Consider the following 15,571-nt stretch of genomic DNA (forward strand, 5'->3'; position numbering starts at 1 on the left):
ACGCAGAGCCTTCGTCCTCGTCGTCCTCGTCCTCGTCCTCGTCCTCGTCCTCCATTCCTTTTAATTTGCTCTTCTCTTTCCTCCTCAACTATTTTTCTTCGACAGTCGATGCTTGATTGATGTGGCTGTAAATATCAACATTATCCCAATTGAAGAGGTAAATTCGTTGCAGCTCCAATTCAATTGCTTCATTACTTGTCTTTCCATGACCATCTTATTCTCGATAACTCGTTTTTTTTTTTTTTTTTTTCCTTCTAATTTTACAGGTTTCCTGAGTTGTGGGCATACTCGATTGCCTTCACAGGGGCATCAGCATATGTGTATACACACACACACACACACACACACACTTTATAGGTTTTGATTCTCTGAGTAGTGGGGAACCGGCATATATCTTAATCTCATTATGGATCCCTCCATTATGCAGAAGTTGCTTGAAGACGATGAGGTTCTCTCTCTCTCTCTCTCTCTCACATCTGTTGCTCTTAATTTAAATCTCTACCTTTGAATATGTTAAATTCTGAAGCTTTTTTGTTTTTCTTTTTGAATTGTGCGAAGGACGAAACCATGCATTCGGGGGCGGATGTGGAGGCCTTCCAGGCTGCCCTCAATAAGGACATTGAAGGAGATGTCTCTGCTTCCCAGCCATCTGATTCCGACTCCGGTATACCTTATTTCTCACTCAAACAGCTTAATCATAGACCTTTTGCTGATTACCCTCTCAACACTTTGTTACAATTATATTACTTTTCATTATTTGTTAGCTTTGGTGTTTCTAATTTCGGAAAGCATCAGTATCTTGGATACAAAAGCTTCAATTTTCCATTTGATGTTTGTTGCGATTCTTATATCTCTTGGAACAAAATTTAGATCAGATTTTCCACTCTAATTGACTCTGCTTGCATGGTTCTTTTTATGTTAATAGTGTTCGGCATGAGTTATTCAAATATGATCTTAGGAAGGATTTTACTAATTTCAATTGTTTATTCTGTGAAGACCCCATAAATTGTGGACCAAAATTTGGGTCTGTATGGAAAAGGTTGCAACTTTCCATCCTTTTTTCTTTTGGTTTACGACAGAAATTGCGTTAAAGTTACTCTTCACCCTCATTCTACCCATGCTATTAATTTAAGCCTTATGGCGTAACTTGCCATCTTTACTTCTATTTTGATCCTTGAGTTCTTATACTGTAAGTGGTTATAAATTGAAAATTGAAACTAAGCATCTTCATCTTTCTTGCCTGTGTCCAACAAGGTCAATACCTTGGAATTCTAGTCGTGTACTCCTTTCATCAATGCCTCTCAAATTTCGGTCGATATCTCACTTTTACCCCTGGAACTTCAATATGTGATAAATTATTTTGAATTAGTATGTTTGGATTATCTAGGGCCCTATGTAATCGGCCAGACATTAAGGTGCATATTTATAGATTGCATAGCCAGTTGATGATTAAACACTTCGGTTTTTCGAGCTTCCACCTTTCTTTTTTGCCGAAAAACCATATCCATGTTAGAATTAAGTTGTTTTTCTTACTTTTCTTATGGGTTGCGCTTGCATGTAAGGCAATCATATTTTGAAATGAAGATGTAGATTTTCTATGGATTGGTCTGGATAGTTCTTTTAACCTAATTTCAAATAGAAAAAGAAGCCCTCTTAAGAATATAAAAGTGATCAGCTAAAGTAATTCATTCCTTAGTTGCTTCCAAAGATTCAAAAGACCTCGAAGTTAAGCCATATTGAGTGAAAGTATAATTCTTCTTCACTTTTGTTTTAGGCTGATGTTATTGACACTCCAAAAAACTCATGCACTCCTCATAATTGTATTTTTCTTTCGAAATATAGAAGGTTTGGGTTGCACAGTGAGATTTTTGGAGTGCCAATTACTGCACCCTTGTGTTATAAACAAATGAAAAATCCAAAAGAAGGTTTTTTTTTTCCTTTAAGCCAATCAGCATTCTTGGAAAAACACGAGAAACTTTTTACTCAATATAACATGAATGCACTATGTAATGTAAAAAATTGAAAAAATCCTCGTTACCCAACACCTTGCTTGAAAGAATACTAGTACAACAACAACAACAACAACAAAGCCTTTTCCCACTAAGTGGGGTCGGCTATCTGAATCCTAGAACACCATTGCACTCGGTTCTGTGTCATGTCTTCTGTTAGATCCAAGTACTCTTAAGTCTTTTCTTAGAGCCTCTTCCAAAGTCTTCCTAGGTCTTCCTCTACCCCTTCGGCCCTAGACCTCTATCTCATATCTTCTAACTGGAGTGTCAGTAGGCGTTCGTTGCACATGTCCAAACCACCATAACCGATTTTCTCTAATCTTTCCCTCAATTTCGGCTACTCCTACTTAACCTCGGATATCCTTATTTCTAATCTTATCCTTTCTCGTGTGTCCACACATCTAATGAAGCATCCTCATCTCCGCGACACCCATTTTATGTACGTGTTGATGCTTCACTGTCCAACATTCCGTGCCATACAGCATTGCCGGTCTTATTGCCGTCCTATAAAATTTTCCCTTGAGCTTCAGTGGCATACGACGGTCACACAACACGCTAGATGCACTCTTCCACTTCATCCATCCAACTTGTATTCTATGGTTGAGGTCTCCATCTAATTCTCCGTTCTTTTGCAAGATAGATCCTAGGTAGCAAAAGTGGTCGCTCTTTGGTACTTCTTGGTCTCCGATCCTCACCCTTAACTCATTTGAGCCTCCATTTACACTGAACTTGCACTCCAGATATTTTGTCTTTGACTGACTTAGGCGAAGACTTTTAGATTCTAACATTTCTCTCCAAAGGTTAAGCTTCGCATTTACCCCTTCCTGAGTTTCATCTATCAACACTATATCATCTGCGAAAAGCATACAACAAGGAATATCATCTTGAATATGTCTGTTAACTCATCCATTACCAATGCAAAAAGTTAAGGACTTAAAGATGAGCCTTGATGTAACCCTACAGTTATGGGGAAGCTTTCGGTTTGCCCTTCATGAGTTCTTACGACAGTCGTTGCTCCATCATACATATCCTTTATAGCTTGGATATATGCTGCTTGTACTCCTTTCTTCTCTAAAATCCTCCAAAGAATGTCTCTTGGGACCCTATCATATGCTTTTTCCAAATCTATAAAGACCATGTGGAAATCCGTTTTCTTATCTCTATATCTTTCCATCAATCTTCGTAAGAGATAGATTGCCTCCATGGTTGAGCGCCCTGGCATGAACTCGAATTGGTTGTCCGAGACCCATGTCTCTTGCCTCAGTCTGATGCAGGACATGAAATAAGATCATCGAAAGATTCAATACATTTGGCTTTTGAAATTCAGCCAATATACATGGAATACAAGGGCTCTGAAGTAATGAATTTTATGTAATAATTCAATCTTTTTTGAATGTAATAAATATATGTTAGTGGGGTAGATTAAGTGGGTTAATATTAATGAGTTCATTAACTCTAGTAATGATGCATGTATCAGTAATTATTAAGAGGGGGTTTAAGCATCTATAAATTCATGTATTCGTAAAGAAAAGGGGAGAAGTTTGAATTATCATATTGATATTTGAGTTGTAAACTTGTTTTTTATGTGCCTTTCTCTTGTTTGAGAGTTTGCATCTTTGTTCTTTCTAGTGTCTACATTGTAGGCTGGTAGTAGAACCAAAGTTTATAGGGTTTTCAGGCCTCTCCTCGCGCTAGGAGATAGTGGACCCTACCTATCAATCCTATTTTTCATTTTATTTCATTTCTATTTACTGCGCCCTGCATTAGTCTATGCTCAATGACTCTCTCCTAGAGCTTCATTGTATGCGGGAGAATGGGTCTAATGCAACGCTATATACTCATTAGCTTAATACCCCTATAGTTCATGCAATTTTGTACATTCTTGTAGATAGGCACCAAAGTGCTCTTTCGCCACTCATTTGGCATCTTCTTCGTTTTCAAAATCCTATTGAAAAGGTTTCGTCTCTCCCAAGACTTTCCACACTTCGATTGGTATATCATCTGGGCCCACTGCTTTTCTATGCTTCATCTTTTTCAAAGCTACAACCAGTTCTTCCTTCCTAATTTGGTAGTAAAAGGAGTAGTTTCTACACTCTTTTGAGTTACTCAATTCCCCCAAAGAAGTACTCCTTTCATGTCCTTCATTGAAAACATTATGAAAATAACCTCTCCATTTGTCTTTGACTGCGTTCTCTTAGCAACAACCTTTCCATTCTCATCCTTTATGCACCTCACGTGGTTTAGGTCCCTTGTCTTCTTTTCCCTTGCTCTAGCTAGTTTATAGATATCCAACTCTCCTTCTATAAACTAGCTAGAGCAAGGGAAAAGAAGACAAGGGACCTAAACCAAGTGAGGTGCATCAAGGATGAGAATGGAAAAGTTCTTGCTACAGAGAACGCGGTCAAAGGTCTCAACTGAGCCTGGACAAAGACGTTTCTTTCATGGGAGAGTATTATCCAGTAATAAAATAAGGGAAATGATTTCTACACTCCCCTTTTCTCCTTCTGCACACACCTATTATTTTTGCCCCTTGATTTGCCTTTGTTTGATTTGGTCCAAAGGCCAGAAATAAGCAAGGTGTACATGGGAGAAAAATGGTGTGTGAGATTCTTTTTCCTAAAATAAAGTAAGTTGCAAATTTGCCTCTAGAATGGCCATCAAACAAATGTTTTATTGAGATTGATTGACCCAAAGGTTATGACATCATAGATTTTAGAAGTTCATTCTTCATGTTTCAAATTTTGGACAGATACCAATATACTTGTCATCCTATTCAACTTCTACTTATTACATCGTCATCAATTTATTTTGGGCATTTTCTAACCCTAAAAATATCTGAAGTGATTTGAAAAGTTTGTTCAACTGGTTGTGCCCACAATCTCTAGTTAATTGTCATGGAGTTTGCATATGTTCATACCCAGAGTAATGTGTGCAACTGAATAATGCAGTGGTTTTGTCTCAAGGAACCAATATTACTTCCAGTCAGCCATTACCACAGTTCCAAACAACTGGTCAGGATGAAGGTACAGCGTGCCAAATGCAACATGACCAAAAAATTGCACAATCACAAGAACTGCATTCATATGAAATGGAGCTAAAGCAACAAGGATCTGTTGCTGAGAATATGCAGCTAAAAAGTGATGCCCCACAGGAACTTAGTCACTTTTCATTGTCCCAGAAGCAACCCCAAGGTTATCTTCAACAAAGGCAAGCTGAACAAAAACCCCTCCAGGTACCTGAAACAACTAGCATGCCGATTTCTGGAAAAATTCCCATCTCAAAACAGGAGCAGGACATTACACCTACTCCGCAAAGTGAATCTCAGTACTTAAAGCTTCAGAGGATGAGCAGTCAACAGGCAATGATCACTGAGCAGCCAAGCAACCCCATGAATCGTAGTAAACAAGTACCATTTGGCCTGTTACTGCCTGTCCTGTTGCCCCAGCTTGATAAAGACAGGGCCATGCAACTTAATACTCTATTTGGTAAACTCAAGGTTGGTCCTACCCTTCTATATCAATGTGTTTGGTTTTTTGTTATATTTTCTGGTTCTGACTGTTTCTCAATTGTAGAACAATGAAATCTCAAAAGACGCTTTTGTTCGGCACATTAGAAGTGTTGTTGGGGACCAGATGCTCAAATTGGCAGTAATGAAAGTACAATCACAGGTATGTGTATAATGAGTTTAATATTATTTGAATGAAGTTGTAATGTATCCTTTTTTGATAAACTGAAAACCAGCATGTAAAAACCTTACAGCCAGGTCCTAAACACCAGTTACCGCCTCCGGCTTCGGTGCAGCAACAGCCTCCAAGGATGCCATCTACTAGTGCGGGTTCTACACAGTTCCTTGATCCTCGTTCATTTGCACTCCATCAGAGAGGCACCAAATCTCCGACAGACCCATTGTACATTCCATCTTCAACAGTTCAAATGCAGTCTGATTCAAGCCATTCAGTCACTGAAAACAGTGCTAAAACACTTCAGGAGGCAGAACATCAGTCAGACTCTCATGGAATGCAAGCAAGTCAAATGTCTTCTTCTAGTGTGGTAGCTGGGAATCAAGAAAGGGATCGCTCCTCAGGTCCTATGCCAATACTTAATAAGCAGCAACAACAGTTGCATTATCCACAATCATCCCTTTCCATGTATGGAAGTACTGGTGGTAATTATCACCCATATACAGGCACAGGTATCAATACATCGCCTCTCAAACAGCAACCTCATGATTCGCAACTAATGCAAATCCCACAATTTCAAAGCATGGGTTCAGCTCAGTCAGGTGGGGAAACAAAGGGAGGGAATGTTATGGGTGTGTCCAATTTGGAGAGGCAAAATTCGATGAAGGACCCTAGTAGAATGAAGGGTGGATCTGTTTCTCACTTTACAAATAATTCAACTTTACAACAGAATATAGCTCCTTGGAAATCATCAAATAAAGAGCCACATGCTGGTCCTTTGTCATCAATGCCTTCTTTTGTAAAACAGGAACCGACTGATCAGACTGCTGAGCAGCAGCACAAGCCCCCATTATCTAATTCACAGGAATTGCCTTCTGCTGCGCAACTTGAGCAGGGGAATGCGTCACCTGGAAATACAACAGACGAGTGTTTAGATAAACAATCTTCAAGAATGGGGCTTCAAGCATCAGTAGGCATTGGGACTTCATCTTCTACAAGCATAGTGCCCCCGAATTCTGTTTCTTCTTCCATGACAACACAAGCTGATCCCAATGTCTCGGTACTTTCGTTCTTCTCATATATGGTTCTCCGCTAAATATGCATTATTATGTTGTGTTGCCGACTTATTATGTTTTTTAGTGATGTGTTTTCTGTAAAACAAGAGATAATCTATTTTGTTACAGTGTCTTGTAATTCGTATCCATTTGCGCAGGTTATGTTATATTTTAATCGATAACAATATGCTTTATGGCCACATTATATTGTTTTATTGTGCCACAACAACGAAAGCACATTTTCACTCTTTGATATACTAGGGGATTTCACTTGGAAAAGAAAATGTTCCATACTAATGGATTTGGGTCCATAACCATGGGTTCTCTCTGATGCTGGATGAGTTAGGGAATTGAAATGAGGTTGTTTTAACTTTGTTATATGATTTAGTTACCTGTTTGTAATAGAATTTTAATTACTTTCCTGTTCCTAGTAGATTTAGGATTACTTTATTAACATGTGCTTTGTAATTCTATAGACAGACTTGAATGATTGATTAAACAGATTTTTCTCCCGAGTATCTTTATCTCTGAGTCTCTAGTCCATCTTGATCTTCTTCTCAACAGTTCTGTTTCTAATCCTGTGTCTTTTTTTCTGGATTCTCGTCGACCTATCTATTTCTTAAATCTTTCTGTCTTCTAGTCTTAAAATTCCTCTAGTTCTTATATCTTGAATCCTAGTTCTAGTTTTGTTCTGGAATCCCTGTCTATATTCTAAATTCTGGTTACTTGTTCTACATCACAAGTTCACAACCAGTCCCAGCCTTCAACTGTAACATAAAAAAATGGTTGGGTGGACTAACTTCATGTTGAATCCATTTTTGCCTCATTTTCTTTGTGCTGAAATATATGTACCTTTTAAAATCATGTGTTACTTGATATGTTGATTATCTTTTCACTTAGTTACTTATCTATTTTTGCCAGTTAGGCCATCGAATACCATCTGGAACTTCTCCTGCTGGGATTAGTAATAGAGCACCTCCCAAAAAGCCTTCTATTGGCCAAAAGAAGCCTCTTGAAGTACTTGGTTCTTCACCACCTCCGTCAAGGTATAATAAATCCATATTGTTGTGTTGTATCGTGTGGATGATTGATTTCATTGCTTCTTCAACATAACTTTCTGTTAAACCCTTGCACATTTGGATCTCTTTCAGTAAGAAGCAAAAGGTATCTGGGACCTTTTTGGATCAAAGCATTGAGCAACTGAATGATGTGACTGCTGTTAGTGGAGTTAATCTCAGGGTACAGTATCGTGTCATTTCAAATCATCTTACTGTGGAGTATAAGCTAATTAAATGAACAATTTCTATCTTTAAGTAACATGCTCAGAACCTTTTGAATTTTTGATTTAAATAGGAAGAGGAAGAGCAGCTGTTTTCTGGGCCCAAGGAGGATAGTCGAGCTTCTGAAGCATCTCGAAAGTTTGTGCAAGAAGAAGAAGAAAGACTGATTTTGCAGAAGGATCCCTTGCAGAAAAAGTTGGCAGAACTTAGTTAATAAACTATCTATCTATTTATCATTGATTTGTTGAAAGAGAGCTTGGCACACCAAAAAGTCATTCTGCACTTTTTATTATTGTATAAGGCATATGTTGCACATGGAGGAGTGCAAGATGACCTTTTTGGAGTGCCAATAACAGTTCCCATGTTAAAATTACATATTTGTTCCTTTCATGAAGGAAATTGATATCTGAAATTTATGCTGGTCTTGCAGTGATCAAATGTGGACTGAAAAGCGTAAGCAATGATGTGGAGAGGTGCTTGTCGCTGGTGAGGTGCTAGCTGCTATGTTCTTTTCTATTGTGATAAAATTCCATGTTGTCTTACTCTTAAGACGAATGAATTTTCAGTGTGTGGAGGAAAGAATGAGGGGACTAATTAATAATCTGATCAGACTGTCAAAGCAGGTTTGTTTTTAGTTTTTTTTCTTCTGCTGAACATGAATTCTCTTGCATCATAATAATTGCTGACTTTGAGTGAATCTCCTTCCGCAAGCGAGTTGATGCTGAGAAGCCAAGACACCACACTATTATTACCTCTGATGTTCGGCAGCAAGTCATGAATCTCAACCAGAATGCCAGGGAAGAATTTGAAAAAAAGCAGGCCGAGGCAGAAAAGCTCCGAAAGCTTAATGAAGTGAGTGTCTAGTATGCATCTTACATTGCTATTCTTACAAGGCAACCATGGTATAAACTACTACTGTGCTAAACACACAGAATATTTTTGTATGAGTGTAGGGGTGTTTTATTTTTCTCAAGTATTTAATATGACTGCATACAGCCTGAGGTTAGCAATGGAGTTGATGGTGATAAGGACAAGGATGAAGGTCGTTCTAAATCATTCAAGGTATTGAAACCCTGCTCAGCATTTATATGTTTACCTCTACAATAAATAGAGAGATTAGTCCTGTAACTTTCTGTTTGATATAGCCAAACAAAGAGGAAGATGACAAAATGAGGACAACAGCAGCAAATGTTGCTGCCCGAGCTGCTGTTGGAGGAGATGACATGTTGTCAAAATGGCAACTTATGGCTGAGCAAGCCCGGCAAAAACGTGAAGGTGGGATTGATGTGGCATCTGTGTCCCACCCAGGTAAAGATGTAAACCGCAAGCCTACATCAACAGCTGGAAGAACTATGAAGGACAATCAAGAAGCAGAGAAAAGAGGCGGTGGAACTCCTGTTGCTTCAGCTGGTAAGTTTCATTAAGCTTGAATATATGTCTGATCATGATTTTGTAGTTTGTAGTATCCATAGTCATTACCTTGGATGCTGCTGCACCAAACAAGATTCAAAGTACCATAGAGTATGCCACCGTCGTTAGTACTGTGTTAGTGCTAATTGTACGAGTTATGTTGGCAAAGGTGATGAGATTGATGCTAGTAGAGAATGCCCGCACCTTGTGATGCAGGAGCATCCAAGGCTTTCCAAGACTGCTGCTAATAGGGCCAGCTAGCCAACTAGGGCAGGGTTCTAAGTAGTCTGGGATTTTAGTTATTTTCTTCTTTTATTATTTCACTTCTTTACTCTTTTTGTTTTATGTTTTGGTAGATGATACTTACAAGGAATGGATTTAGAAGGTATGGGTATCATTCTTGTACATGTGTTCATTAACAACCAATAGAATGAAAAAGTAGATGGGTCCATTGATTTTGGGTATTACATATCTGAAAAATGAAGGTATGAGATACCCAAGGGGGTTTCCTTATGTTTCTCATTGGTCATGTGACATTTTAAGTACTTTGGAGGGCTAGGATTTATTAGGTGTTTTGGTAATTGAATTATTAAGACACTTTGAACATGCAGTTTTTATCAGTATATTCCAGAAAATCATATTAAAGTTGTTTTGGGTCCCTTTGCCCTAGAACTCAAGTATATCCCTAGTTATGAAATAATCAAAATACAAAAGCATATAAAGTGCTATATACCCATTAAATTTTCAACATTATGGATCCTGTGGATAGGATGTTAAGGAAACTTGCGGCTGGTGGTGGTTTTCTTCTAACTTGAGGCCTTCTTCTGCATTCTCTTTGCTAATTAGATGTTTCTTTTCTTTAATTTTTGCTATTTTGGAAAGCTATTCACATGTAGGCATGTGTGAGCTATATAATAAGATTATCCAAGTTCACGAATCATATTATGGTCATCTAACGGCTTTAGTGAGATGTTACTGACTTGATTATATTGTTATTTTTGGCACTGCATCTATTATGAAATCATCCTTATCCGTTGTTACTCGCATATTTATTTATTTATTTTATTTTCCCTAACAGGGACTATTAGGAAATGTGGAAGGAACCAAGTTATTGTGCCTCAAACAAAGGTGGCTCGTAGTATATCTGTTAAGGATGTGATTGCTGTCCTAGAGAGAGAACCTCAGATGTCGAGGTCTACTATGATATATCGCTTGTTCGAGAGAATTCAATCGGACAGCACTGGTGAATAAAGCTAGAAGTTTGAAACCTTGTAGCAGAATGATAGAAAGGAAAAACAAGAGTCTTTGAACCAACCCAGTCTATCGGACTGCCGCCAGCCGTGTGCTTTCCGGGGTCATTATTTATTCTTCTGATTCATTTGGTTGTAAATGTAATTATGGTGTTGTTGGTAAGTTTGCCGAACCATAAGCTTTTATTGTTGGTATAGGCAAACGCTGGCCGATGTTGGTTTTACTATTTCTTCCCTTCATTTGTATACTACAAACCCTAACCCTGATTAGCAATTACCTGTTGGTCATGATTTATCCGAAGGGATCTCATCTGACGTGTTTTTATTCGTTACAACTTTCATACTAATCTATTAGTGCTAAAAGTCAAATTTTAGCATTTGGTTGGGCGAAAAATAATGTGATGCGCAATGACAAAATCAGAATGCTCAAGTGTTAATCAGTTAGTATTTTATATATGGCACTAATAGCACGTTTGGGCTGGGCTCAGTCATCAATATGTCCCACGATCCAAACCGTTTTTTATTGTTTAAATCCTTCATTTATGGATTAACTTTGCAAAAATTTGTCTAAACGAGAAAGTGTTTGGTTATGCTTTTTATTTATTGTCTTGAACATTTCTATCATATTTTGAACAGCACTGTGTATTTCCTCGTGTTACTCTTGGAAGCATAGATCTTCCAAATGTTGTTTGTATCTTGTGGTTGATGTTTCAATGTGACGATCATAGTTGTAAGCCGACAAACCGGTTCTAATTGAAAATTAAATATTTTTTGCGTTTGTTTCAAATCAATTCAATATTCTGACACACGTAGTATGTGATTAAAAAAAAGATCTTTCGCATAATTAATTTAAGAGTTGTTAAACTCACACCAAAGCATGAAACACAAACTACTGCCAGTTTCTTATCAAATAAAAATGTAAGAATAATTGAAAGAAAATTCTCTTGCAACCTATATAAAATATGTATTATTCACGTTCTGATTACAGAATGTTCGTTTGATAAACAACCTAAGGGTTCGATTACAATATTTACATGCAAGCATGCATTGTTGTTAGTTTCACAATTTTGAGAATTTGGATTTTGACTCCTTGTTTCAACTCCAATCCAATTCTACGCACTTAAATTGCAAATTAATAAACACGTCATAAGATGAATGAAAAAAATAAAATTAGTCATCAAATTTAAGAAAGAACAAAGATGACAATAATTGATTTTTGACTCCATTTACTGAAAGAATGAGTTGAGTTAGACCATATTTTATCCAAATCACCAGAATTACTGGCGACTAACACTTGTACAAGGATTTGATGATTTATTGATTGATTGATTGATGAATTTGCTACTGCTGGTTTTCATAAAATTCTGTTAAATAGTAAAGTGTTGTAGGCATAATTTACAAAACAATTATGAAGGCCAGAGAGAGGTTGCGGCACATTGAGAGAAGATAGATGTGTAATTGTGAGGTGTGTTCTATTCCACCCTATTGTGCCTTTATTTATAGTAGTAGGGAAAGTTAATTCCTTACTCTAATAGGATTACAACTCTAATAGGATAATATCTAGTCTAAGAGATATGGTAGAATCCCAAAAGGATATCCTAGATATGTTAGGATTTACACAATCACATTCCTAATCTAATAGGACTGCAACACTCCCCCTTGAGTGTGTAAATACTTAAATAAATGGTGCATCAGGTCTTCAACGATGAAGTAAGTACAATTGATGAAGTCATCGGCACAACGAGCGAATGTGAGTCTCAAATCAACGGAAGAATGCTTCAATCTCCTAATGCTTTGTTGATGTAGATGTAGATGCAATGTGTCTTGGCATTGACTTTGTTGATGTATCATGTTTTGGTCAAGTTGAAACACGCTCCATAGTCTTCATGGATCGTCGTTGGGACTTAACGATGGATGAATACAGCAAGTACTTCGAATATGCTCAACAAGAGCTCTCAATCATTTCTCACGTGTGGCGTAGTGAAGTAATGTGAGTCTTGGAACGATTCGAAGGTTTCGCAACTAAGGTCATATTGTGAACCTCCAAGATATTGCAATATTCCTTAACGGTAAAGACATAACCATTCGGGGATGTGCCTTGTGCGGGTCTGATAAGTAATTAGCGTTAGCATAACAAACAAGGCAAGCATTATTCCAAGGATCAGGGGGTCGGATCCACTCGAGATGCGTTGGGATTAGCCCAAATCCGTAGTACCTTCATGGTGGCGAAAAAAATCTTTAATACTAATTCAATGGTTGCGAGTAGGCGTGGTACTGCATCTTTACCAACAAATCAACAGTGAAGGAGATGTCCTATCTAATGCAATAAACTAAGTACAACAGAGCACAAAGTTGAACTTAGATATAGAATTTCAGATTCCTTAACCTCTTCAAGGGTCTCATTTGCATAAAGTGTATGGAATATCATAGGTATGCTCAAAGGTAACACCTTCAGGGTGTAGTTCGACTAGTAGACCAAAGTACCGTTAGAACAATGCTTCAACTTCAGGTCAAGGCATAAATGAGTTTTCCCAAGATCCTTCACCTCAAATTCCGTCTTCAAGTGCAAGGTAGTTTTCTCAAGCTCTTCTAGAGTCTTAGTGAGATTCATGTTATTTGTCATAAACTATAACTCTAGCAATTCAGAATAAGACTTCATAGTTTAACACGCAAGGGCATTCATTCATATCCCTAACTGATCAAATAATCACTTAGACGGGTATATCACATCTGCTGGATTGCTTCAATCCTTAAGTGAACGCCTCAAATGAGTTAAGAAGGTGTTCCGTGGTTTGGAACTATTTGAGTCAGTCCATGTAATTCTTCAAGAACTTACATGTCAATCTCCGTATCTACATCCCCATGGAAAAACACTAACCACATTTCATAATGCTGCAATCAATCATAGGGCATTTGAGAGAAACCTTGCGCCATAATGCGTGCATCATATCACACTATTTCATTCATCTCATTACGTTTCCTTTCCCACTAGTAACACAACAGGGTTACCTTGGGTAGTGTAGGAACGATAGGTCCAAAACACACTTTGGTAAGGAATTTATACCTGGATTGTGATTTCGATTGTCCAATCAGTTCTACATTGTCACTAATTAACGAAACACCATTCGATATCATTGCTTTTCATTTATGTTGGTAGCTACCATATAAGTGAAATCATCATCGATGATAATCTCATTTCAATTCCATTATCTCATCCAAACTAGTATACTAGACCAAGAACTTCAAGTCTCAGGAGTAATCCGAATTAATCTCATGAGATGGAAATAATTTGAGACAGCGATCAAGTATAGATTCATTTTGTGTTGTGTCTTCCTCTTATAGGGAAGTGAATCCTATGAACCGAGCCATTTGTTTTGCTTCAGGCCAAGACAGATTGATTGGTTATTCGCCGGTGTATCAGACCGTCCAACAGGGGTGGCACATCCTTTAAGGATGTTGACTCGACATCCTTTAAGTACGTCTATCCTTGCAAGCATGTTTGCAGCTAGTAATGATCTCGTCACTTTAGCTAGATCAGAGGAATGCGTCTAGAGCAACATTTTGAAAGTTAGAATTCATCGCACTTGCTTATCACACTTGTGTGATATGGGGATCGAGATGAAACATAGTGGACAACATCCAAGCAATTTTGTGTCGTTTTATAGGAACGTTGATGTTCTTATCTCCCCCTAACGGCAAGAAGATTGTCTCATTGAAATGACAATCCGCAAATAAGCGGTAAAGAGATCGCTTGCAAGGGCTCTAAGAGAGCCAGTGTGAAGGAGAATCATGATTGACAAAGATTCACAACCTTCTGTAAGGACCCATATTGGTATGTTGCGGCGGTGCAACTTGGCACATGGAATGCACACCCAAATGTGTAAATACAAAGCGTCAAGTTCATACCCAGTAACCAACTGTAACGTCAAATAAGTTGTGGTGGCAATGGGCCTCAAGGTGGACCAACATAGCTGCCTACAAGATTGCATTGCCCTAGGCAAAAACCGAAAGCTTGGTGTGTTCACCAAGGTTTGGGCGCTCAATTAAATTGCACTTCATGATCGCGCTACGAGGTTGTTTTTGGGTGAACATGGGAAGTCGATGTTCAATTATAAACCAAAAAACAAAAAAAAAAAAGGCGCAATACTTTATCGAAAACCATCGATATAAACTCTCCGGCATTATCCAATCTTCCAGACTTCATGGGATAAGTAGGGTGGTGAACCCTTAAAATCGGCCAAGAAGTTTAGCAGCAATGTGTGTGGACAAACATGTGACCAGTTTGTCGATTCATCAACCAAAACCATAAGTATTTATATGGTCCGCATTTTAGTTGGATTAGTCCACATATATTCCCTTGAATCCACTGTGAAAAGAGGTTCATTTCGTATCTTTGCTAAGGATGATGTAGAAAATCAATTTCCCCAACGAGCAGGCTTGGAAAATTATGCTTGTAAGCATAAGATCCTTACTTAAAGTAAGGAGATGCATCGTAGCATCATTGTTCAACCTAAGTGTCCCAAATGGTCGTGCCAAGGCAAGTAAACTGCTCGAATCACCAAGCTCTAGGCCGGCCACATGTGGTGTATCCTGATCGAGAGGTAGCCTATTGGCCCTAAAATGAAGCTTTGGGCTCATTTTTTGAGGCGGTGCAAAGATATTTCACTCTATTTTCCATCAGTGGTTTTATTCATGATCACTGTCATCTCGAATATCCTTAATGCTTAATGACGTTCTTCCAAAATGAAGAGAATATAATGTCTCTAAAATGGTAATTTAGTACCTTTCATACAACGAGAAGCATTCCAATGCTCTTAATCAGGTTGGATAGACCTGAAGTCTTTGCTAGAGATGTGATTTACGTATAAAGTTAGTGTGCGTAGTATT

At 38.1% G+C, this 15,571-nt stretch overlaps 1 protein-coding gene across 7 annotated transcripts; it reads left to right on the forward strand.

Annotated features, from left to right (window-relative positions):
• On the forward strand, nt 1–11,011 carry LOC137732987 (transcription initiation factor TFIID subunit 4b). 7 transcript variants are annotated; one of them, XM_088687662.1, is made up of 16 exons: nt 5–157; nt 267–448; nt 559–664; nt 4,958–5,505; nt 5,582–5,677; nt 5,751–6,093; nt 6,196–6,749; nt 7,666–7,790; nt 7,896–7,983; nt 8,098–8,233; nt 8,455–8,510; nt 8,591–8,647; nt 8,736–8,876; nt 9,021–9,086; nt 9,170–9,434; nt 10,513–11,011. In XM_088687662.1, the coding sequence occupies exons 2-16, from the start codon at nt 407–409 to the stop codon at nt 10,683–10,685; spliced, it is 2,796 nt and encodes a 931-aa protein (XP_088543788.1). In that variant the 5' UTR covers nt 5–157; nt 267–406; the 3' UTR covers nt 10,686–11,011. The 7 variants fall into 7 exon arrangements, 5 of the variants coding, with proteins under 5 accessions (XP_068328315.2, XP_068328316.2, XP_088543786.1 ...); XM_068472214.2 differs by having other exon boundaries at nt 1–157; nt 5,769–6,749; XM_068472215.2 differs by having other exon boundaries at nt 1–157; nt 4,973–5,505; nt 5,769–6,749.
• The last annotated feature ends 4,560 nt before the right edge of the window (nt 11,012–15,571 follow it).

Source organism: Pyrus communis, chromosome 16 (assembly GCF_041283825.1).
Source record: "Pyrus communis isolate YQ-2024b chromosome 16, ASM4128382v1, whole genome shotgun sequence".
Lineage (NCBI taxonomy): Eukaryota > Viridiplantae > Streptophyta > Magnoliopsida > Rosales > Rosaceae > Pyrus > Pyrus communis.